The 26,855-nt window shown below is 39.0% G+C and overlaps 1 protein-coding gene across 5 annotated transcripts in view; it reads right to left on the reverse strand.

Annotated features, from left to right (window-relative positions):
• arhgef10 (Rho guanine nucleotide exchange factor (GEF) 10) overlaps positions 1-26,855 on the reverse strand; it is an 85,230-nt gene that overhangs the window by 21,923 nt on the left and 36,452 nt on the right. For 4 of the 5 annotated variants that reach the window (XM_066671458.1, XM_066671473.1, XM_066671451.1 and 1 more), the window contains 12 exons: positions 26,678-26,848; positions 25,217-25,362; positions 24,775-24,962; positions 17,288-17,403; positions 16,357-16,484; positions 14,100-14,200; positions 12,312-12,433; positions 11,304-11,390; positions 8,327-8,547; positions 7,516-7,673; positions 4,084-4,229; positions 335-509 (listed from right to left, as the gene is read on the reverse strand). In XM_066671458.1, coding sequence (XP_066527555.1) covers positions 335-509; positions 4,084-4,229; positions 7,516-7,673; positions 8,327-8,547; positions 11,304-11,390; positions 12,312-12,433; positions 14,100-14,200; positions 16,357-16,484; positions 17,288-17,403; positions 24,775-24,962; positions 25,217-25,362; positions 26,678-26,848 — 1,759 coding nt within the window. The remainder of the gene's footprint in view (positions 1-334; positions 510-4,083; positions 4,230-7,515; positions 7,674-8,326; positions 8,548-11,303; positions 11,391-12,311; positions 12,434-14,099; positions 14,201-16,356; positions 16,485-17,287; positions 17,404-24,774; positions 24,963-25,216; positions 25,363-26,677; positions 26,849-26,855) is intronic. The other variant, XM_066671465.1, reaches the window with a different exon arrangement.

Consider the following 26,855-nt stretch of genomic DNA (forward strand, 5'->3'; position numbering starts at 1 on the left):
GTGGGTGTGTGTGATAGAGAGAGAGAGAGATTATGGCTCTCATATCAGCATAAAGCAAATAAAATCTACATTCTGAACTCAACAGTAGCAAAGCTGTATTGATATTACTAGTTAAAACCACAAATACAAAACTGGGCTCTGTAAAAAAAAAAAAAAAAAAAAAAAAAAAAAGTGAATTATGGGAGAAAGGTGTGGGTAAATTTGGAAAAATGATTAATTACGTTACTAATTAGGATAAAAAATAAATAAAAATAACTCAACCTCTCGTGTGTATTTTTTTGACTGATTTTTTTAGCTGTCTAAAGGCTTTGGTAAAGGTTCTAGGACTACGTACCGGACAGTATGTTGTTGACCGGAGTGGCGATGTTGATGTCCTGCAGATGTTCCAGAGTCTCAGTGTGGAAGAGCCGCAGAGTGGAGCCAGAACTGAAGGCAATCCAAATGCCCACCCCAGCCACCACCATCTGGGACACCACCATTCCCTCCTCCTGATGAGCCTCAAGCTGGTGCTACACAAAACACAAAGAACGAACGTCATGAACACAGTGGCTACTTTATTAGAAACTTCTGCCTTGTAGCTCCACCTTGCTGTTGTACAGTTAGGGTGTAGCTCCACCTTGCTGGTGTACAGTTAGGGTGTAGCTCCAGCCAAGTAGTACATTTTCAAGACTGGTGTTTGGTGAAGTATCGAGTAACACCAACACCCTTTGTACAGAAGAGCAAGGGTTCCATTCCCTGTTTAAGCATGTAAGCATGCCTCGTTACACCAATAAGAATACTTGGGGCAGACTCCAAACTCTATAACCACCCAATATCGGTACATGACTTCACTAACTCTTGACTCCCAATGCAGTCAAATCCTTACAGCAAGCTTTCAAAGTCTACTGTAAAATCTTCCCAGAACAGCTGAATTTGTTACTGGAGAGACTCCCCATCATTACACTGCATTTCAGAGCAAATGTTAGATGAGTAACTTTGGCTGTACAGTGTAAGGAAAGGTCATGAAGTGGCCAGTAAAAATAAAGATAAATGCATAGCTCTATAAGCATTAAACATTCATAGCAGGCATGTTTATCTAAGCACACGTTATAACATTATAAGTTTCCAGATTTACTCCACTCTTCTGTGCAGACTCTTATGCTTATTCAACCCAGCACTAGATCACCTGTTTCCATTTATCAAGCAGCATTCAGCACTACACTTCTGACAGGCTCAGCCAAGGGCCTCCATGGCTGGTTAAACTGTAGCCACTTGAGAAATAGTCTGAGAGAAATCTTGGCTTTTTTCTAAAGAGATCCAGCTTTCTGACTGACGGTGAAGTTGGAAAAGATAAGACGTGTGTGTCTGATCTCATTAGCAGCTGACTAAGGCAACAACCAAACCAAAAAAAAAAGAAAGCTTGGAAAAGATTAGACTCAAGCTCTAGATGTCTCATAGTGAAAGATGGGGAGAGAGAGAAAGAGGGAGAGAAAGGAACAGAGTTAGAGAGGGAGCTAGAAAGAGAAAGTGAGAGCAAGTGAGAAAGAGTAAGATGAATGGAGAAAAAACAAGTGAGAAAAAGGAAAAAAAGAGGTCTGAGAGACATTACAGAGAAATATAGAGAGAAGGAGTGAGAGCTTTTAGTTCCATTCCAATGGTCAGTCTTAGAAGTTGATTGCACATTCTGCTTCTCTCAATCCAAGTAAATCTCAAACACATTCAGTGAAAGCCGAAGCCAGTCCATTGTTCTGAGAAAATCAGCAGCTTCATTGTTTTCTTTGCATATGACCTTTTTTTATGCATATTTAAGCAGTAATACACGAGAGTGAGTGCTAAAACGTGAGACATTGGCAATGGTGCATTGCAGTCATTGGCACGAGGCCACAGGCAGTGACATGTAGATGAGTCTTTCAGGTCTTAGATACCTGAAGGATGAATTCTAAATCATGTGCAGAAGTGTATGTACAAATTTTAGAGTGAAATCCTTTCCTGTTTTGTCCCATTGCTACCAAGCCAAAGTGTGATTAAGATACATTTCTGCTGACTAATCACAGAGCACTCAGAGGACATTTGCACCCAGAATCAATTAATTTTACTATCAAATTAATTCTGAATTAAGGATCTTGCCAATAAAGAACCTAGACCAGGGACTCTTATTTATATTGTTATCCTTTCCTGCAAATGGCAGTGAGTGGTACTGCACTGTACCAATCACAGAATAAACCCCAAATACATTATATGGTACTGATCTACCAAATATTATAAATCACTACCGAAGAGATGTTAATCAGTATACAAATAAACAAATGTAATGTGAGTTCAAGTGAGCTGAAAGTGAGCGAGTGTAACTCTCTGCACTGTCCCTCAGCTTACAGACCTCCAGTGAGAGAGGAGCAGGTGGACAGTAAGGAGCTTAGTGATGAGGGAAGGATTGAGAGTGTCTGTGTGTGTGTGAGAGAGGGAGTGAGAGAGAGAGAGAGAGAGAGAGAGAGAGAGAGAGAGAAAAGAGAGCGAGATAAAGAGGGAGAGAGAGGATTTACTGTTCTGACACCTCAGCTGGTGTCTCAAAATGGAATGAATACATGAGAGAGGGAGAGAAACATTTTTATCTCATACCTAGACATGAATGGGTTAAATATCCTAAAATACGATGATTAAATTGATTTAAAACAGGGATAAGTACAGTAAAGCTGTTCATATTAAACACACTGTTACGCAATGGCATAAAACCTTTGGGCCTTTAGCCGAAGTCAAGTTCTCATTTCCAGTTTCTTGAGCAAAAGCATCAGGAGGCTCTGGGGAATTTGTAGCTGTATGAATGCTGGACCTGCCTGGATGCTCTGGTATTGCGTGGGAACATGGATCTGGAGAAGTGTGAACTCGCACACCCACCTTCCCTCCTGCTGCTAAAATAACCTTCACACAGCGGCCAGCCATAAGGAGGATGAGAACAACCACCCTGCTCACATTCCAGCACTTTTTATCTGAGGTAGTATCAAAAAAACATCACCTGGAAAAACAGCTTTTGAACACATTCTAATAAAACCACCTAGAATCATTGAATAGAGGAACTTGATGAATGTGCACCATTATTGGTTTGTTACAATTACTTTTTTCAAGTATATATATTAGTCAGGGTTCCTATACAGATTTTCTGCATGTGGAAGTGTCACTAATGCATTCATTCAGACTTAAAGAAGAGATTTGGGAGGAAAGGAAGAAGAAGAAGGAGTAAAAAAAAAACCTTTCGATCTCACAGATGTCCCCCTCAAGTCAAGAAGCTGGTGTCGGAAGCTTGCTTTGTGGCTTTTCAGTGGAGCTATGAAGCCAAGTTGAACTGTTAAGAAATTTAAACTAGAATGCCCTCCAAAAGCTGAAACTCAGGAGAGCCTCACCAACCCAGAGTACAAAATCCAAGATGGCTGTCTGCATATCTACAGTGTGTAAAAGCTGTATTACATAGTGAGGTGGTTTTGAGCAAGGCACCTAACCCCTAACTGCTCCCCGGGCACCATGGCTAGGGCTGACCATGTTCTCACAGCTCCCTAGCGTTCATTAGTGTGTAAAAGTGTGTTTCACAGCACATGGATCTGGCTGTGTGAATCTGTGTTTTTGAGAACATCTTTGGAATACTGCTGTTTCCAAGTAGAGATGGTCAGCTATGGCCCTAACTGCTTGTTTCACTCAGGATAGAAGTCTAATACCATTTAAAACACCACACAAAAACACTAACAAGCTAAAAACCTTGACATGACAGCTGTGTCTCTGTTATTGAGTATTGCATCTGTTGCTTTTTCATGTTCTTGATTAATAAAAGTACATTAGAGCAAAAGTTCCAGGGACTAAAGACGACCTCTGTTTTTCCACTTAGTTAAAAATTACTGTGTAAGACAAGACTAAACATAAAACAATAAGAAGGAAACATACTGCTTCTTAAGGAGTTTCTTGCAGATGGAGATAAGACAACTCAGTTTTTTTTAAGCAGTTCCCTCAGAGACATCACAGAAGTACACTATGTACACATTGTTAGTCGTGTTATAGTTATTCATAACCCTGCTGCACTCAGACCTAGCCGAAGTAGCAGAACAGTGGGCGTTTATTTACCTCCACAGTGTGTGTGTGGGTGTTGATAATAAAGACTTGGCCTCCGGACGATGCCCACACATGCTCTCCAACCGCCAGCAAAGCCTTGACTGGCAAAACCCCGAGCTTCAGCAGCCGCACACTGGACGAGTCCCATAGGCCGTCTGCTGGGAGAAAAACAGAGCATTCAGCTTTGTGTCAGAATTTCCTTCGTCTGAAAAGAGTACATAATATCAATAATAATAATAATAATAATACAAATAAATAAACAAATAAAATAAATGACCCCATTGACCATGCTTTCTCCACTTAGATACACTTTTATCATCTGCATGGCTATAAGTGCCAAAAAATGGTCAGAATTAAGGTTTATATAATCTCTCTTTATACCTTGGTATCAAAAAGCTGTTTCCGTTACACTGCAGTTTTTTTGGTCTTGAATAGCAGTCTCATACAACTCTTAATAAAGAAGTAGTCCAGATGAAACACCTCTTATACCTTTGGTGTGGATGGGGTGGGGCTACACTAGGACATATGTAACGTTGAATTATAAGTGCCATTAGAGCGATAGAGTTATTAGAATTGGACTGTGAAAAGCACATTAGGAGGAAGAGGAGGATACTGATGAAGAATCTGAAGCTGCATTAGTCATGTCCTCACTCCTCCAGCCCACGGAGTTCACCCACAGTTTGTGTCTGTGTGTGAGTGCACTACCTACAATACAACAGAAATGTGAATGATCACTAAAATTCTGTACTCATGGAAAGTGCTAAGAGTATGGAGGTGGCAGAAGACTGTGTGTGTGTGTGTGTGTGTGTGTGTGTGTGATAATGAACAATTCATCCATTTGAAAATAAATGACTTCATTCTATTCTATTATGCTGTTAAGTGTAAAAAGACACACACACACGTGACTATTGAGGACAGCACCACACTGAACGGAACTAAGCTCACAAACAAAAAGCTGTCTCTACTTCCCAGAGAGGAGAAACACTGGAGGTGTGTTTGTGTGTGTGATGAGGTCAGTTCAGACTCTCAAGATGGGACACTGGAGGAAATTACAGAGTGAGCTTGTGTGTGTGTGTGAGAGAGAGAAAGAAAGAAAGAGGGAGAGAGACCTAAAATGTGTATTGCACAGGAGAGTAACATGTTCACACTGGGGATGGTTTTTAGTGAGAAGGGTGAACGGCATCTTGTCAAAAACTATAAAAACAGATATGAATCATATATTAAGCACGTTCGAACGATGTAAACAGGCTAACACTTTTTTTTTTAACATTCGGTGTGTCCTCTGGCCTCTTGCTGCTTACATAAGAACATTAGCACCCACCCACGCACTCCCTCAAACTCAAGAATAGTAAATTCTGATGAATTACCTCTCCTCCCTGTCTTTTTCTTCCCCTTCTCTGTCCTTAACACCCCCCACCAGCCCTCCATCCCGCCCCTCGCCCCAACCCCTTTGAGCTTCAAGCAAATATAAAGTTTGGTGACTCAACACAGTGAGGATAAAAGTCCTGAGCAGACACACAGCGATACACTGTGATACGTCATCACAGCTCAGCAGGATTTCGCAACCCATTTTCAGGGCATTACAAATGAATTAATGAGCACATACTGCCACATCTCCATAAAGATAACAGCACTGCAGAGAGTGTGCTCTTGCAGGACATCAGTACATGAGCGCGCTGGCCTGTGGTCCGGTCACGCACGCTTCTATAATCCTCAGAAAATGTGTTTTCACTTCCAAATCCTGCAAAAGCTACAGCAAATCTGGACACTTAAACAGCTGAACTGACGCTTCAGCCATTAGAGCCGGGGAGTCCAAAAGGACACAGCTGCCCTCTTTCTCTGGGTGGGTAGGATGCCCCTCCTCCCTCTTAGTAAAAGCACCATTTGAGCCAGCCTTGGTGAACGTTAGCTGGGCTGACAGTGTTCTCCTTCAAGCGTGTTGAGCTGTCCTGTGGTGTTTTGTCAGAGGTAGTTAAATATACAAACACATGGTAATTGGCTTCATATGCCTTAGAGTAAGTCACCACCCAGCTTGATAACACTGTGTGTGACTGGTCTGAGCTAAAGAGGGAAATTCAGAAGGATAAACTGTGGAGAAAACTGGGTTAAAAAATGGATGAACAACAATTTTATTAGTGCACTTAACCTTCACTTAACATCCCAGTCACTTGCTTAAGCACTTTGGTAACTGCCAGTGCCAATAAAACTTACATGACATTGTCCTCTTGGTGTTAAAACCCATTAGTTTGACCCTATTTAGGGCAAATATCCCTAATAATCCTACCAGCAGGCATCATAATCCAGTTGCCAGCCAGGGAAAAAAAAATAAAAAATTAAAATTGTTCCAGAAGGAGAAGAGTTATGGAAAAAGTGAGGGAGAGGAGAAAGGAAAACATTCTCTCACTGTCAGAGCTCCTCCAGAATTTCAGGACCTAAAACCTCCTTGAAAAAAAGGCAGTTTGAGGCCATTCTGGGGCCTGTTTTTGTAACTTACGCCACTACAAACAGAGCAATCTGATCCAAATTTGATTTTTTTTAGATTATTTCAGGCCCCGCTGGAGATTTGGCAAACCCAGGAGCAGATTAAGACTGTGCAGAGTTGAATATGAGACAGTGACGAAACCAATTTAATAAAATTAAACTCATGTTTCTGTTCTGGAACTCTTCTTCATTGTGAATTGCATTTTAACATTTTAATCTCACTGATAACACATTACCTAAATAGTTGAAAGTGAAAAATACTTCATTATCCTCAGATTATCAGATTTATACAGAATTATCTAAGGGGAGTACTTCATTACGGCCAGAACGGTATTGTAGTAGCCAGCAGGTAGTATCGCAGTTGGGTTCAAGTCCCACTCCAGGTGACTGTCTGTGAGGAGTTTGGTGTGTTCTCCCTGTGTCTGTGTGGGTTTCCTTCGGGTGCTCCGGTTTCCTCCCACGGTCCAAAAACACACATTGGTAGGTGAATTGGTGACTCAAAAGTGTACATAGGTGTAAGTGTGTGTGTGAATGTGTGAGGGTGTGTTGCCCTGTGAAGGACTGGTGCCCTGTGTGTTCCTGCCTGGTGCCCAGTGATTCAGAGTAGGCTCCGGACCTACCGCGAATCTGAACTGGATAAACAGTTACAGACAATGAATGAATGAATGAATGAATGAAAGTACTTCATAACATTTACAAGAGAACAACACTGTACTCTTAGGCACTTTCATTTAGGCCTTTAGATTAAAACTTACAAATCTCAAAAGGCCATGGTGGTTTACTTTTTCCAGAAGTAAACAATTAAAGTGTTTTCCTGTACATTTATATATTTCTGATGACTACTGTGTATAAGGTGAGAGCTATATCACTTATGATATAAAATAAATAAATATATATTAATTTATAAACAGTGACAGCTTGGTACTGAAAGGCCTGAACGAAGAGCAGCTGGCTGAGAATTACCTGTTGGTCTGGAGTAGACTGCGAGGGAACCACTGACCAGCCCTGCATACAAACATGGACTCTTAAAGGTCAGACAGGTGACCGTGGCCTTGTCCGGTGAGAAGAAGTGCTGCAGACGAACTTTCTTCGAGCGCTGGCTGCTCTTGTAGACGGAAATACTGTAAAACAGACAGAGAGAACTAAAACTGATTATCCCAGTTAACCAGATTAAATCTATCATCTCGACAAAAATGTCTTAACCACTTTAATTCATTAGATAGATCTCCAGGAGAAATTAGTGTGTGCATGGGCCTTCAAAACTGTGGGCAATTTCGCATAACTAATCAACTGACCAACAAGTGTTTTCTTTGTGCCACTGTGCTGTCTATTACTTTATAGTCTCGCCATGAGAGTCTGGCACCTTTTGCCACTTAATGTTGCCAAGAATTGCCTACTACTGCAGGTAGAGTAATTTGAATGACACACAAAAGGACAAATCACAAGAGTGCTATTTTGACATGACGTGTGAAGTCTTTCACATTGGACCAGTACCAGAGCCAGTTCAAATGATACACGGAAATGTATATATGCAGACGTACAGACAGCCAATCAGAATGCAACTGGCAGAATCCTGACAGTGAAGTATTAGTGCACTGTAAGTATCAGACTCTCCATCAACGAAGACTAATCACTTTATAAACAACACACCATACTGCCTTTACTCTTTGATGCCCTCAGAGAGTGTTTGTGAGCCCAGTAACATAATAATTCAATTAGATAATGCTTATTAATTCAGATTTACTTCAGATACATGCAGCATTAAAAGCCTCACCTCCCTTCTTCCATCCCCACGCACACTGTGGGGGTGTCCACAATCCTGGATGGGCTGCTTTGCTCAGGGTTTCCCACGCCGTCTTCCAGGGGCTCGTTCAGTGGCACAAAGGTCATGCAAAGGATGCGTGACTCCACGTTAAAACACTCCGTCACTTTTGGGCTGGAGTTCTGCATGGCTACTATAGCAATCTGACCCATCTGATTGGTGCAGCTGGCCACCTGAGCAAAAACAAGACCCCCTCTGATGAAATACAGACTTAGCTTCACTGCTGACTTAATCCCTCAGATGATTAACAAAATAAAAACCCCTAAAATTAAAAAACAGTGACAAATTATTTAAATAATTAGTGGGCCTCTTTATAGTGCATTAATGAGTGGAGTGAAAGCTGTCAACAACGTTGAGGACCACAAATGACATAAGTATAAATAAACTGCACAAATCTTTAAAAAGTATAAAATAATAACTATATTTATGTCATGAAAAAGGACATTTCTGGAATCTTTCTAGGCAATATTTTCATATATCAACTTTAATTAAATTCCGGGTGGGCTCTGGACTCACTGCAACCCAGAACTGGATAAGCGGAATAAATGGATGAATTAATGTATTTATTCATATATTAATTTACATATATATTTCTACATTTATTTAGTTATGTTTCAACATTTCAAAATGTTTACTTTTCCCATTTTAATGTTTATTTATTTCTTTACTGATTGTCAGAAAGTGATGTTTTTTTTTTGTTTTTTTTCATATTTTTGAAGTTAACTCTATTAAGACAGATGCATCTTAGAGAGACAGAATCTGCAGCTGTCTCTCAGTGGCTGATGAGTGTTGGGTGCATCACCCCACTCCTCCCCATGTGCATTCCTGCAATTTAGCCCCACTGTTAATAAAGCTCTAGTAACATCTCTGCCAAGTGTGGATAAAAGCGTGGATAGAGGTTTAACACAGTTTAATGCAGCCACTGTGCTGCTGTATGTCTCTTGATATCTGTTGTGAGGTCCCCATTCAGTTGGTAATACTGTCCCGGACACAATTGTTAGGCTGACCAATATTGCTTTAGAGTGAAGGTACGAAAGCTCACTCAGTAAAAATACAGATGCAGAAACACAAAAATAAATAAATGTATAAAGATATAAAATGTTGAAGTGTGGCAATACAGAAATGATTAAATGTATGAATAATAAATAAATGTATACATAGAGAAATAACCCATGTTAAAACTGATGTATAAAAATATAGAAACATATCTGAGACATTTATTTATTTATTATAATGCATTTATATATTTTTTATATGTCAGTTTTGGGCCGTCATACATAAATTGTCCACGGTTTATGCTTAATCGATGCTTATGCTTTTTAAAACCATTAATCTGCATACATTTAAACACCTAAAAAAAGCCTGTTCTTTTTATAACCCTAATTATAAAGTGATAGTTCTGAGAAGCTTTCTTAGGCCCAACACCTCCATGAGCGACCATTAATAAAGAAATGTCTGGATTAATTACCGGTAAGTAATATACAAATGAAATGCGCTAAAATCTGTGAAAAGTGGGGTGTGTTTTGTAACTGCATCTAAAGTAAACACAGCTTAAGAGCTTCTAATGCAGTCACCCTTAAAAGTAGCCACTTGTACTGAGGCACAGCCAGTTCATAAGAGCACTGTTAAATTATGTATATAGACCAGAGCAAGGGAAAATTCAATCCCAAATGATGTGTGACTGGGAATGTAAATGCATAAATAAATGCACTCCAGTTATTATAGAATATAAAACATTAACCATATGTCATGATTCCTTTTCATTGTAATCCTGAGTAACCTGTACTGAACAGTCATTTCTCTAACAACAGACAATAAACAGCCCTGTAGTGGGCTGCTTAGTTCTAGCATATCTCAAAAGAAAAGGGCTTTTAGAAAATTACTATAGACAACTAATGGGGTTTTCATCATCAGAAATCCTGTTAGGCTTGGCTTAGTCTCAAAATGTATCTGGAGATAATACATTTAAAAAGGTTAATAGCAAATGTTTGCATGTACAATCATACTTAAAAGAATGAAAAACTGGTTAAATGTTTGTTTTGTGGATAACTAAGGGAAACTAAACTACTTTTTTGTGGGGAATTGCAAAAATATGGCTGAAATAACAACTGACGGTGTAGTTTCGCCACTGTAAATTCTCTCTGTGAAATACGGCTGAATTAACAGTTCCTACTCACGCATGCGCATTTCAACATCAGGTGTCAGTCAGTCAGAAAGTGCAAATGCTTATTCTAGGTTGGCCCGGCATGCGGTCCAGCGATAACATATGCAGTAAAGTATCGAAGGATGGTGAACAATGCCAAAACAAAGTTCTGCAGAGAGACTGAGGATCTGTGAAATAGCAGGAGGCTCAATCAGGGCATGTCTCCACATTTGTTTCGCGTCGATTCAGTTTAGTGCTTGGCCTGTAGCAAATTAAAGGTTTGCTTGTTGCAAATTTTTCAAAATATCTTCATCCAAGTTTGGTAAAAATTTGGATGTGGAACTCATGGATACAGAAAGCTGAGTGTACATTCTATACATAAATTAAGAATAACTGAAATGTGGCATTTTTAAAAAATTATTTATATGCAGTTAAACAAAAAAAATTATTTGGCTTTAAATTGTGTGTACTAAATCATAAATATAACAAAGCTGATGGAACATCTGCTGATTTTTAATGTTTTTATATAATTTTTTACATTTGAAATGAAATACATGAATGCTCTCAAATTTTGCAAGTAAACATTGTGTGTAATGTCCTTTTGCCTGAAATCCTTGCTTTAAAAAACAGTACTTGTTTTTTGTTCAATAACTGTTCAAAATAAAATTATATATATATATATATATATAATCTTATTTGCTCTCAGTGTCATCAGCAGTTAAAAATGTTTTATATGGTAGATTTTGTCAAGCTGTTGGAACATTTGGTGTATATTTATTCTCTTACCCAGACACAGCCATGACCCACAGCGGGCATGTCTGCTGTGCTTTCACTGTTAATGTGGGGCTCTGGGTTATGAACTGCACACTCCACCTGAAAAACACACACACACACACCCAAGCATGTGCGCACACACACACCTTCATCAATCTCTCAATCACACCTTGGACAACTCTACACAGTATATAGACAGTAAACCAACAAAAACATATATAATGTGGGACATGTTATGCTAAAGTACATTTTGCAGCTGAGGTGACAAAACTGCCCTTGGAGTTTATCAGTTTGCTCTCATTGCTCACACACAAAATTTAGCACTTTGGAATTGTTGACAAGTTGAATCATAAGTGTTAGAGAAGCACCAGGAATTTGAATTTAGAGCAAAAACACACACTTTGCATTTGTTTAATGCCACTAACTGAACTCATATTCAACACCCTTTACAGTCAGTCCAATTTTCAATCGGTCTGCTCATTTCAATTGTCAATTTTACATGTTATTTAAAAAAATTATGGAGCTGCAAGGTTTGGATTTTATTAAAGCCCGTTTCCGCCAAATAAAATATTTTTTAAAATGGCACTAATTTTTATTTTTCATTAATATGCAATTTGCTATCTCAATATTTCAAGATACTAAGTCAATATATTGAAATACTATCTCATTATTTTGAGACAGTATCTCATTATTCTAGATAAGTCAATATATTTAGATAGTATACAATCTCAATATATTGATTTAGTATCTCAAAATAATGAGATAGTATCTTAAAAATAGAGATAGCAACTTGTATATTAATGGAAAGTAAAAACCGGTGCCTTTTTTGTATTATTTTATGGAAGCTGAATAAACAGACTACCTGAAGTAATTTGGTTGGTACCCTGAAAAGAGCTGAATATTAATACACATGCCATATTCCACTGACTTTATCAGTTAGAAGAACACACTTGCTGAACTGTTCAGTGTTAGGTTAATATTTTTATGACAGGGTTTTGACAAAGTCTCAGTAAGTCTCACCTTAAACTCTTGTAGTTTAGACATGACCACGGGCAAGTGCTTCAGGAGGAGAGGGTGCTTCTGTTTCTTTATCTGATTACTGTCATCTTCAGCAAAGAACCAGCCCTGAACATTATCCTCCTCTGTTATACAAAAAAGCAATTATTAAAAAAAAAAAAAAAAAAAAAAACAAACAAACAAAAATAGAAACACATGGATGAGCCATTAAATTCCAAATGTTCCCTAAGTACTCAAATCCATCAATTTGCACTGTTTATGAAACTGTTTAACCACAGCAGTAGTACAGCTTCATTTCTATCAACCTCAAACCTCAGATCAATTCATACACTGTAGGCATATGGAAGATACTCATAAACCAAATGAGCTACGGATGCTACAGAGTGAAATGAGCTTTGTCTGTTTACTGGGTCAAGAATCAAACCTCAGTCTGTGACTCCAAATGCAACATTTTTTATTTATTACATTTCTATTTTAAAAGGAAATCACACTGACATGATTATCTCTCACTGACAGCACAGACAAAAGCATTTTGAATCAATTTAACAAATTATTTCCTGGATCTGATTCATACCATTTATTAAAATGCACTTTCCACTGGTCTAAATACACATTACATTGGCTCTTCCGCCTCAAGTCCAGAAAGAGCTCTGTCTTTGAGAATATATAACTGGTTCAAAAAGCGTTTTTTTTTTTTTCCCTGACCACCAAAAGTAGGCAATTCATTTAAAGTCATCAGAAGAGTGCAGCTGGACAGTGCTAAAGCAGCCTGAGTTAAACCAGCCGCAGTAAAGTAAGATGCCCAACGGTCAGGAATCTGAACGTCTGGCACATTTGTCTGGGCCTAGATTTTCAAAGTCCTCTGATCAGATTTTGTTTTCTGGAATGGATTAAGGACTGAAATCAGCCTATTTCCACACTTTGAGAACTGAATCCAATTTAAAGTACGTTTCCAATTCAAAGAGATTATTTCCACATTGAGGAAACCATAAAGCTGTGAAAATAGTGTGGTGAGTAAACCACTTGAGTGTGAAGTAAATGAAAATCATGACTGAAGTGGTTAGATGTACATTCAATCTTAGGAGATCTGGGGCACTGTCAGAGCATTACTGAAAGTGCTTTACTGAAGCATCACTGTAAAACTGCATCACAAGATTAAATAGAAGGTATATCTGCTACAAGCTGTAAAAATAATATATAGGGTCTGATATCCTACAGATGTTCGATTTATAGTAGTCATAAAATATTTATATACACAACCAATACTTTGGCATTAGTAACATAACATTACAATCTGCATAGGTGGTAACTGGAAGAAAAATGACCCTTAATAAGCAAATAATAAAGTTAAAATAAAAAAGTCTTAAAAATGTTATGTAATATCAACTTTTCACTCGGTATGTTAATTTAGGTCATCATTTTTCCTCGTTTGAGAATTCCACTTGACGCTGGACATGTGCACAACAAAGTGGATGAAGTAATGCTCTGGAAAGATTTCTTGAATTTTTACATTTCTGACTGGAACGTAAGGCCTTGGAGCAGGAAGCGTGTGGGCATGTCAGTCAAATTAGAACCAGCTACCATTACATAACAGAGCATTGACCGCTTAGAGCCAAGTACATCCTCTTCATATTGTCTTTAGACTACGCAGTATAGGCCAACACTATTGTCAGAGATTTGAGAATCACAGCTGTGAGAGATTCTCATAAAAGGACTGGAGGAAGAGGAATGAGACCTGGACCCTACTCAGACAAAGACAGGAAGCTGCAGAGATGAACAGAGGAGACGTACCCAGAGCCAGCTTGGCCATCTGCAGGTTACTGATCCATGCCTGTTTGATGGAAGGGCTGAACGTGTTGAAAACTGCAGTAAAGAATGTGGGTCTGCCTGATCTGCCAAAGAGAAATGAAGGATCGACATGGATCAGGACCTAAGCCTGAAAAGTTATCAATGCAGCATTCACCAGTTGGAAAGTTTGCCTAACTAACAAGCACAAAGCTGATATATACATCAAAGCTATTATATATATAAATAATTAAATATGTTGTTAATGCATTAAAAGTCATTAATAACCAGTTACAACACAGAAAGAGCAACAGTGACCTGTTGTGCCAAATACTAAACCCAAATCTCAGTTAAATCTCAGATATTGCTGGATATCCGGCCTTACTTTCTCTTCCCCATCAGTCGACATTAATCCTTTTATTGCACATTTGTTAAAAAGGTTTAACGATAATGTGGTGCAGCAAACATGTGAAATGACTAAATTCATATTCTCAGGCGTGAGCTTATTTTTTATCTTGACATTTTCAGTAAGTTCTCTGACACTTTCAGTAATAGATTAAAAAAAAAGAGGTAATTGTTGCCTTTTCTATCTCTGAGTTACAAATGATTTATAAACATTATGCCGTAAACACAGTAAAAATATATTAAACAAAAATATCATACAATTTGTCCTGGACTTTATACAGACTTTATTCTCTTAGTGCCTCCAGGTAAAGGCAGCGTGAGTGCACATGTGAACAGAACCAGAAAAGAACAGTCCCAGCTGATACTGTATATACATCAAATCAAACAATCAATATTTATTTATAAAGTGCTTTTCACAACAGAATGTTGTCACAAAAAAGCTTACAGAGATCCAGGTCCAGGCATATAACTCCCTACTGTATATGCATCACATTGCATATTTCAGCTGATATATACATCGAATTGTATATAAAAGCGAATTGTGCTTATGAGAACGCTTCTGATACGGAAAATGTCCCACTCTGCTCTTTTATATGTGATATGTTTATATGTGATAGAGTCTTGGGTTTAACAAAATGTTTCGTAGGCCAAATCTTCTCAGTTGTACCATTCAAATTCTTTAAATATCATGTTTCTGTGGCCATTTCATGTCATAACTTTGTGTGGGAGCTTTTCAGAAGCATAAAAGAGTTTGCATGTCTGGTTCCACAGCTATGAATAATCCTAAAACTACATTGCTGAGAATTTCACCATGACAGGGACACTGTTTACCGATCAGTTGAAATATTAAATCTTAACTTGTTCCTACACACACACACACCACATTTTCCATTGGGGGAAAAAAAATGAAGAATATGGGCTGTCTAATGTCATCCAAGGCTGTAAAAAAGAAGCAGGAGTCTCTCAGACAGCTGGAGAACTGAACAGTGTGACATTTCATGACTTTTCCTGTTTATCACGACACCATAGGATATGATGCAATACCTCTGAGGTCTTGCCAAGGCCTGTGAGATCAGCTGGACAAGTTCATCTATGCTCTACACTTAATAGTGAACTGATATACTCTGTTTTTTGTCCAAAAGTGGCCCTGGATGTGTGCGTTAAATGGGATTTGGATGTCTTATAAGGACCTTTTGTTGCTGAAGCAGGTTTTTCCACTGGAGAGATGTAGGCTGAGGAATGGAATCCAGAACCTATTGCCATCACTAATGAGAGTGAGATGGAAAAGGAGTTGGGGTTATTTTGAAACGACAGATCAGTGAGGGGTGAGAGCACCACAGCTGCAAGGCTCAAGAGGCTCTAGGCTAATCCAGACACTCAAATCAGAGGATGCCACCAAAACACAACTCCCCACCAAAATAAACAGTGTGGGAGAATATGTAGGGGTCTGTGAATAGTGAAAGAGAGGGAGACAGCTGCGACTCCTACACACTCATCCAAGAGAGATGGAGAATTGGAACACAACACACACAGCCTCTGAGCATCGGAATAAATTGTCACATTAAAAATCTGTGAGTCATCTATACACAGATGCACTGGAGTAGCACCCTCAGTATGATTTTTATGGTTCTACAGCTGTGGATGAGGGAGGAAAAAAAAAAACGGCTACTTTCTCGGTTTTCAAAACAGAGTCTGTTGTACATTTTAAATCAGCATTACCGGCCGTATCTTGATCAATAGCTGGGACATTCCACCAGTTCCAAAATTCCACCTACCAATCTACCAATCACGAGAGGCAAACGACAGTCTGCATAAGTGTGTTTTTGTGTTCATGAGGTTATTTTGCGGTCATACATACTTGTCCTGCTTCCCTGGTAACTGTAGCTGGATACGGCAGCGGTCAGCAGCCCTGATCTCTTCTTCTTTCTTAAGTATGAGTCGCTGAAGACCCGAGACCCAGTCCTGCGCTACTGTCCCATTCACATTCTACAACACACACACACACAGAGTTTGCATTTTCCCCATGATCATAACTCAAAAATGAGAATTATATTAATTTTATACATAATACATAGACACAATGCATATAACGTTGGCCTGCATCACAACATGCGCTGACACACCATCACCACCACCACCCCGTGAGTGTCACTGCATCGCTGCAAATGATCCAATTCTCAAATCATACCAAGGGGGTATGGTTAATGGGTGTATCGCATGACCAGCCATGGATGTTCTTATGGTGTTGGACAAATTAATTCAATACTTCCCTGATTAGAAAACTGAACAATGATCTAATGCCCACCTAAAGCCACCCTTTTCAGGGCTACAGTAACAGTTACAATAAGTTTATAGACATTTTAGATGACTATCCTTCTAAATTTCCACAATATTTATATCTAAAAAAAATTACACTTGGTGGTAAATATACATGGTGGTGCAGCAGGTAGTGTCGCAGTCACACAGCTCCAGTGACCTGGAGGTTGTGGGTTTGATTCCCGCTCCGGGTGACTGTCTGTGAGGAGTTGGTGTGTTCTAGCTGTGTCCAAGTGGGTTTCCTCCTGGTGCTCCGGTTTACTCCCACAGTCCAAAAACACACGTTGGTAGGTGGATTGTGACTCAAAAGTGTCCGTAGGTGTGAGTGTCTGTGTTGCCCTGTGAAGGACTGGTGCCCCCTCCAGGGAGTATTCCCGCCTTGCGCCCAATGATTCCAGGTAGGCTCTGGACCCACCACAACCCTGAACTGGATAAGTGGTTACAGATAATGAATGAATGAATGAATGTCTGACCTGGTAGTTGCCCTTGAGGCTGCCGATCATTGTGGAGACTTGATTAACCAGCCCAAGGTCATGGATCAGATTCTGGAGATCCTGATACAGCTGGCCCGGACCCACATACAACTTATCTTAAAAAAAAAGATACCCACTTAATTAAAGGTATATTCTCTTTTTAAAACAAGCTAAAGAAGTTCATGTTTGGGTGGTGATGTGTAGTGGATAACAACTGCTCCTTCACACAGTACACTAGGGTTCAATTTTTTGCCTTGGCAGGAACACACAAGCAGATTTTGGGGGATTTCCACCTTAAATCACCCACTGCATGAAAGCCTGTGAATAGGTGTTGCTTGGCTACCAAATGGATTGGAAATAAAAAAAATCTAATGAAAAGTTAGTGTGAGAGAAAGAAAATGAGTGCATTAAAAAATAATAATAAATAAATAAATAAATAAATATTTGGAGTGAAACCACATATCTCCAAAAACAAACTTTGCAGGAGATTTTTTTCTGTCATTTTGCCATTTTAGACCATTAGTCATTTCCATTAGTCTACCCAAAAGGAATTTTTACACTGTAAATGGGAGCTGGCTCCTCACATGTAAATATGATAAATACAAGGAAAATAAGTGGAGGGGTGGGGAAAATGATGCCTCACTAATATATATAAATATTTATGTCTACATACAAATATACAACTGTGTGGTCACTAACTAGGACATGAAGAAGGATAGCGAAAAGCACCATCGAATGTGTTAAATAACCACTACAAAAATAATGTCCAGCCAAAGAAAAGTATCTCACACAGTCAAACAGAAAAGTACAAATAGCCAAACTACCCATTCATTTAATGATATGCTTTTTCTCACTCTCTCACACACACCCACACAATACCACCCACAGTTAGCTACATTAATGCCTCCCTGTTTTGGATGTGAACCAGGCACTGACCAGTACTTTATTCAGGGGTCTAATTACAATATATCTTTTTATACCCCTAACTGGCTGCAAATTTATCACTATACTTCACACCATCATTCACAGCAGCTCCTGAACATAATCATGTTTCAGATGTTTGTAAATGTAGTGTAGGAGTCTTTCTCAAACCAGTTGAAAGTGCTGCCACTGTTAGCAGAGCAGGAAAAAAATCCTCAGTCTCCAGTGTATGGGGCTAGTTCTTTATAGACTGTAGGCCGCTTTCATGTCAAGTCGATTATAATGTGATTTTTTTTCCCAGATCAGAATAGATTTAAGTAGAAAACCAAGGTTAGGCAAGAACAGCAGCGTTGGTCCTGTTTTTTAAAAAGGTTCCTTAACTTTGGCGCTGACCTCCCTCCCTGGTTTAACGACGCAGGATGGCAGAAAACGGAGACGGAGAGGGAGGGTCAAGAGGAGGAATTTGGCATTGGGGAAAAACTCCTGGATTCTGCTTTACTGCTCGGTGCTCCAGGCTTCTCATACCCCTCGATTCACAAAGCCCCTGTGTTCAGTAACCATGACAACAGCTCTGGCCTCCTTTGAGAGAGACGCCAAGGTTAGTCTTTTCCCCCCACCCCGTTTCTTCTCTTTGCTTTGCAGGACAGTATTCTCAGTGTCAGTGTTAAGATATGAACAGGTTCACTGAATTTGTTTAAGGTTTAAATGCAGTATTTTGTAGTTCAATGCTTATATGTAGCTCTGACTGGAAAATATGCAGCAAAATCTCTCATAGGACTGATATTCCAGTCCCATCTAAAAAAGCCTATTTAATAAATCCCAAATACAGTGTCTAAATTAAGGGTTTGTCTTGTTCTTGTGTGAAAGAGGAATGGACACGCTGACTTAAAAATATACACCATTGTTCAGTTAAACAGTGGCTTATTTTTAGTTTTTTAAAAATATACTTTTTACCATAGTACGCACTAATTGAATGATCTTGCTGATCCACTCGTTTTCAGACAAGAACCACCACTTTATTAAACTTTAAGCCAAATGAGAGGAATAAGTTAGCCAGAGTCACAACAAAATATCCTCCTTGAATGCTCTCAGAGCACAGGAACAGTGGGATTAGATTTACCCTATGACAAAAATGCTAATTTGGCTAACAGAGAACACCAGTCTTTCTTCTTATTATGCAGAAGTGTGGGATTCTTTAGCTCCTGATGTAAAGAGGCAGTTGTGAGATATGTTGCGCAAAACATGAACAACAACAGCAGCAGCAACAAACAAACAAACAAAAACACCCCACTACTGCAAGCAAAGAATAGGAGAAAAACAAATTATATACATTTGAAATGAAGCCCGTGTTTCTTACTTTCTATACCACTTTTCCTCACATCCGTCCCTTTCCTGCAGGACAGCAGAGAATTTCCTATCATAATTCCGCTATAAAGACCTGAACCTGCACAGGGTTGAAGATACTCTGACCTAGAAAGTTTATCTGTGGTGAAAGTCAGTGAAGGATTACTTTGAGTGTGGACCCAGGACTGGGTTATATATCCAACTTATTTCAGCTGTCATCCTCATATGTGCTTCTGATTGCATTTCAATGAGGGAGAAGATTAAATTCCTTGGGCAAAGTCCTCTAACTGTCAGTGAAAATCATTTCACTAGGAAGCAGAGGAAATACTTTGTGATCGTTTACAGGGACATTTTCAATGCCGCTACTGAAGAAATGCTCCTCTGCACAGACCTGTATGGATCTATGTTCTAAATGATAGGACTGCACTCTCAGTCAATACGATACTTAATCAAACACTGCAGTCATTGCAGCAGTGCTGAGACTATGTGGGCGGGAGAGAAGGATTCTGTACACAGATGGTAGAGCTGTTATATGCTGGAGTGACACATTCACAGAACATCATTCATTTTCCTAGGAACAAAAACGATTCCCAAATGTGATCTCAAATAGCTGATACTGATCTTCTGGTAGATAGGATTAAAGCACTGCTAGTTAGTGCTGTTCTACCAATTAGTGCTGATCTCCTGGATAATGCCCAACTGCAACAAATGGTCAGGAAAGCAGAAAAACGGCCAATTACTACTTTATCGCTGTGCGATATGATCGCAAATCAATATCACGATTATTGAAATTTTTACCTCAGTAATGATGAATGAACCATTATTTTCTGTTTGTTTTTTGCCTCATAGTTCATTGACAAGACTTGTACTTATTAAAGCTGGCATTTTTGTTCTAATGTTTCTGGGAGCTTGTCAGTGTCTTTTTTTGAGCCATGCTCTATTCATATTTGGTGATGTGATTGCGCTTCATATGTTGAAACTTACTGATGCTATTTACTTTGTTCGCTGAAACTATTTACATTTGACTTCTTTATGTTCTGTGTCGTCTTCACTGAAGTCTAAACATGGCCAAATGATTCAAGCTAGTACAAGTTGCCCTCTGTGTTTAGGTTCTCCTGCATGTTGCTTCAATGTAGCAGAATCACAGGACTACATGTGTGGTAATATGGTTTGAAGGGGACACAGTGGGTCACAAATGAACAGAATTCATATATAATCAACACAATAGGCACAATCTAAATGTTGATTTAGATTCTCCTTGATTAAATGCTCAGCCCTAAATAGCACCGATCAGAAACTCAGCACTAACTCCTACAAGCTGTTGGAGAATAACTAACTGGTAGATGGGAAGTAGCTGGTAGAGAAATAATAATAATAATGACTGGTAAAGCAGCTGCAACCATACATTGCTATAGGGCACAGGACTGACTGCCTGACAGAGTGTTTGTAGGTTAGTGGGTCAGATGAAGAGATCGCCTGGAGGATAGGACAGATCTAATTTCCTGCTGGAAACCCAGTGATCACTGTAGAAGCTTTATAATGTTAATTCATACCAGAGAGTGCTGCCGTATATGCTGCCAGATTTACTCTAGAGTTTTAATCTCTGGTTTAAAAAAAAACTAGATTTTTAACTGTTTTAAGTATGTATAAATTAATTCAGTTAAAGTTAATTGAAGTCCAAGTGGAACAAGACACTGGTTTAGAACCAGCTGCAATAAGAAAGGTTTATTAGCCTTTCACGCTAATACCACTCTTACTCTCTCTAGTGAACACACAGGGTAAAAGATCAATTTGATTACCTTGATTGCTCTGAGGGGAGAATAAAAACCCCCCAAAACAAAACACTTAATAAATGTTATTTATTCTGGTATAAATTTTAAATTAGGCTACCCTTATAAAGATTTATAAATGGTGTAAAATCTGTTTACTAAATGATTATTTAGGTTGTAAACATCTAAATATTCATTAATAATCTTCTGTAACACAAAGATAAAAGGGAACATTGACCTGATGTTTACTTAATAATGAATGTGTCAAATTTCTGAAAACACTGAAATAAAAAAAAAATTCAAATTTTAGAACTTGAATATAGTCATCATACATTAATGCGAGGTACATTATCATTAATCTCTAAAAAGCTGGTGGTTAAATGGTTAAATGTTAACAAATATGTGATGAAGGTGACAGGCTTAATATTCACTGATGGAATGAAGACAAAAAAAAGGAAAGTATTTGGCAAGATCTAAGTTAGAACAGTTTAAATGGAAGTGGGTTCATTATTTGGCAAAAAACTGGTCACTGTTGCCCTTCCTATCTGTGTTAGAACTGACTTCTTAAGTGTTTGCAATCTAATTAATAACATTAAACAGTTTTAAAACCAATTATAATTATAAAAAGGGTAGTCATTCTAAAGTAGTGACTTCGTTCTCATTATAATAAAACTGGTCACTGATTTGGATAGAGCTGCCACTTGGTCCAGGCTGGACCGAGGTCTGCTTTTTGCCGATTCCTAGTGTACATAATACCATTGGATAGAGCTGCACCCGTCTACAGTATCCGGAGAGAAGAAAAAAATAAAAATCAGAAACAGAATAAAAATAAACACTGCTGAGTATGTATTTTCCTCAGGAACGAGCAAGGTCACTCCCTTTTAGATGGGTGTTTCCTCATCACCTTTAATCTTAGCTTTTTCCCCAGCTAATGAAAGTGAACACATGCTATAAGCAACCAGGAGACACAGCTATGAAGTTATTCTGTCAACTGTGGAAAGATATGCTTCGTCAAACCGTAACACACCACAGATCTTACTGGGAGAAAGATGCACAGGACTGTGGAGAAGAAGAAGGTGATTTGCTCAGTGTCAAGTGTCACCTAGAGAGGTATAAAGCCTGCAGCACTGGGCTGAGGAGCTGTGAACGTGATGTTTGGAGGGACATATCTCCATCCCATACCACTGGGGGGAATTGGAGTCATCAAGGACTAACCATCTAACATCAGTACCTGACCTCACTCCATCAAATCCTTGCCATCGCATTCACAGAGATGTTCTAATGAGAGATGTTCCCAGAAGAGCAAAGCCCTGGATGAGCACATCCATATTTGCCAAAGCTGGAATGCCTTTTTCTTCACAATCTGTGGAGAAAAACAAACAAAAACACAACAACATAGGGCTACCTCACTCTCCTCTATAGCGGAGACCTTGGGGAGGCCTGTTTGGGGCAGTTGCGAAAGCAGAAAACCCACAAGAGTGCAGCAGGGAAAGCCCAGTCATGAGACTAGCTGCTTTTCTTTCTCTCTCACTCTGTAATTAAGTATCCCGAGTCCTGCTCTCCTACTCCACTTAAGCGACTTGCTTCAGGAACCTCTGCTCTGTGATTATACCCATAAGTACTTATGAGGGTCAGCGCTTTTTCAGGCAAACTGTTAGCCACTTTCTGTCTGCATTGTAAAACCAACTGTAGTACACTTGTCTTCTTTTCTAATCCTTTTCTTTTCTTCAGAATTGTGCTTAAAGCTCATTTTCTTCCTAAGGAACATCCAGTGATTTACCTATGGAACAGGAAATGAAAACCAGTGGCACAGATGAAGGGAATGCAGAACAGATGTGCACTCATGCAGATGTTTGGGAGCCAGCGAGCGAGGAGCAGATACTTCCGCTCCTATGGGCACAGTCCATCTACCTACCGTTCACCAGACCCTTGCAGGGAAATACGACACTGTAGCAATATTTACACAACAGTCAGGAACAATTCCCAAGTAAGAGTTCCCAGTGACGGGATCAGGCCATTTTTCAGCCCTTAGCTAGAATCCTAAAGCAGCTTTCAACAAAACCACCACACAGGCTTAATGCCAAGACACCAAATTGTAGTATCACTTACATAGTGGAAGAAGACATATTAGGGGAGAACAAATAAAATGTGCAGTATCAAAGAGCGAGTGGACATGTTCTAGAGTAACCCACTCAGAAACTTCCAGGAGATCAGTTAAAGTGCTGTCCTGTGTAAATGCATTAACTGTAGTAACACTTCAGCACAGGGGACTTTTACAATGCATTTATGAAGTGCTTACTAACCATAACAGATTAGTACACATTCATTTGTTGATTGTATTGTGTTTTTAAATTATTATATGTTCATCACACTGTTAATATTATAATATATGATTATTATACTATGACAGTTAATGCACGAAAATGCTCTGGAATATGACTGCTTCACTGTAGTTAATGCTAAATAACAAAGAAATAAGCAGTCACTGAATGCAAACTACTGGCTTGTCAAAGTTTAATAAGAGCATTACTAAAGCTCTGGCTACTGCATAATTATGTAGTATTAAACAGTCAACTGTTAAAATCTTGTGTTAACCCCTATATTGCAGCAAGGATGTCATTAGGCCTTTAGTGTGCACCAGTAAAATGTTGTTGTGCCCCACTAAAATCACAGCGAAAAAAGGCAATTTTATCCAAGATGGCTGAGCAAGACTACAGAACACGCCACGCAAATTCACTACATGAACTTCATTTCCCATAATGCCCCAGCAACTTTCAAAAACTTGAGGAACTAATGCTTTCCAGTCTAGTTTTTGCACAGGGTAATGGATATATAAACCAACAACCTACCAAAGAGGCCTATTGCAGCACTAAAGCAGTCTAATATTTCCTGCCCACAGAAAATAATCGTAGGGCCATGTACCACCACCCAATGTGACCTCTCCGGAGAATGTTCATTTTAAAGACTCTTGTTTTACTGTTTAGTTCTAGAAAATGCCATATTAAAATGGGAACTGCAGAAGGTCAGTACTTACACAATCATCTCACACTTTCAGTACACCCAGTGTGCAAGAGTTCAAAATGGATGCAGTTTTTAGATTTAGCCTAAACGCTTTCGTTTTTTTTTCTTTCAAGAAAGTGAAAATAAACAAAATGTAATTAATAAAAAATGATATATTTTTGATTTGTTCTTCATTTTTCATCCATGGCAGAGAAATGAAGTTTAAGAAGTGTTTTACTGGGTCCAGACACTGGCCTCTATGACTGATTTACAAGAAGATGGGTAAAGCTATGCCCATCTAATTTCTATTTTTGCCCCAGTTCAACAAATATTCTAGAATCACTCCTGTATTTCAGTGTTACATGGATCACTATGCTATCTGAATCATGATTACTCATGTGTTTGTATATACTTACTGTGATTGTGAGTATAATTCATGTGGTATAGACTTACTAGGCTTTGCATTGATGATGACTTTTTCTCCAGAGTGAGGGGCCGTAAATCGTGTGGAGTCTCCGACCTCCTCTGAGGAGCCAAACTCCACCAGCTCTACCAGACTCAGAGGAACGCTCCATTTCAGCAGGAACCGTTGACCTGAAGGAACCCCTACACTTACACCCACTACACCTTCCTGAGGAGAGCTGGAGACACAGTGACATGGAGATCAGACTCTGACAAATAGGACAATTCTGTAGTGTTCGCACTCTACACAAAAAGCAACACAAAATAATACCATTTTTTTGTCAGAACACAAAAAATGACGGGGATTTTCTTTCACAGTTTGTGGCTTGGTAGAACTCAGTGCCCCTGATTTGTCGATGCGATTTTGAGACAATAGATCAGATAACAACCATAAATTTCTGAAAAGGATGATTACATGTTTCCTACTTCTTACCGCAGATTGGGAGTGGCACACATGAGTACATCGTTGAGGAGGAAGAGCCGTCGTTCTTTCGTCTTAATGATCTCACCGCGTTCATTATACACCGTCTCAACCACATCATCAGAGCGGATCAGATACCTGCTGCCACTGCTCAGAAGCTGAGAGACATAGAAAGTATGCTGTTTTAATGGGTGAACATTAAAACACAACAAAAATCGGTAAAAACCTGAATAATAAGCCTGTGGTATAAAGGGTTAAACAAAAGCATCAACTTAATATGGATCTACTTTTTAAAGATACCTCTACACACGTCAGTGAGTTACCTCTAGTGTGTTTTTTTTTTTTTTTTAGTTTGTAGTGATATTCAGAAAAGCTACATTTTCTAATAGCTCCCCCTTGTGGAGAATCTTCAGTCTGCTAAACATGATTTACTTATCCTTAAGCAAACTACTAAACCGATTCAATACATACATAATGTAAAACTAACGTGGGGCACAGATGCAATTTTGCTGTAAATGCATTTAAATGCTAGACAGGTTTGCGCAGGCGCGCACACACACAAACACACACACACTTCAGGCCAGAGGTATTGTAACGTAACACAGCAGCCCAGCTGTTTTGGCCATGAGGGACACATGAGCAGATGAATGTCTGAATACCAGACACCCCTAGAGACACATTCACTCAAATATGTGCAGTATCTCCGTCTGTTAAAGCCAAAACACACAGGTCTGCTAAACACACCAAAAAAAAAATTAGTACAGCAGGAGCAAAGAGAAGAATCCTTTGGGCTTTCTTAATCCTGCACACTGGCTTTATTTGATGCTGAATCCTGGTTCATTAGAGAAATTAATTAGAGATAGAGAAGGGCTAAGAACAGTCAGGCTCTTTATGGGTATTCTGCTTCATCAAATTACAAAATCAGGAATGCACACACACACACACACACGTTATTATATATTTAAATATATATAGGTCATGCAAAAAGGCCAGAGAGTTAAAATATCCAGAAATGCTTTACCTGGGACTGATGATGTGGCTAATGATAACAGACAACTAGTAAAAATATTTAGAACAACCTTAATGAATTTGAACACTAAATGTAGCTCTATTGTGTTCAGAATGAAATAGGTTTGTTAGTTTATTTATTATTTGGTAAACAGAGGTATTCCAATCAGATCCTGTAACAAACCTGAAAGTGCACTAACTCTGTGTGTAATAATGATGTTTGCTGTTTATTCTTTCCTGTGGGGCGACAGCAGGGCAATGGAATGCTTTGATATTTAGAAGCTTTAAGACGTTTTCCAATTATAAATGGCAGTAGAATAAGAATATGTTTCAGTTTACAGGTTTCAGTGTGGTTCAGAAAATTAGATTTGAGCTGTCTGTCTGACCAAGCTCTAACAGAATCCAAAAAGTTTCAGATGTGCTTTCCATGACTCTGTTTTCCCTCTCTCTCCCAGGGTGCTCTACCTTGTTGAGGTAGCGTTCGTTCATTGCCTTGGCGATGTGTCTGATCTCACAGCGTTGGTCGGCTTCTCTCTTTTTCTCGTTGAGTTTCTCGGCCAGAGTCTCCAGCTCAGTGAGAGCCATCTGCAAAGGCAGCCTGTCAGCGTGACCCACTGGAGTGTTCTTCAGCATGTCCTGCACA

The sequence above is a fragment of the Hoplias malabaricus genome, chromosome 1 (genome assembly GCF_029633855.1).
Source record: "Hoplias malabaricus isolate fHopMal1 chromosome 1, fHopMal1.hap1, whole genome shotgun sequence".
Lineage (NCBI taxonomy): Eukaryota > Metazoa > Chordata > Actinopteri > Characiformes > Erythrinidae > Hoplias > Hoplias malabaricus.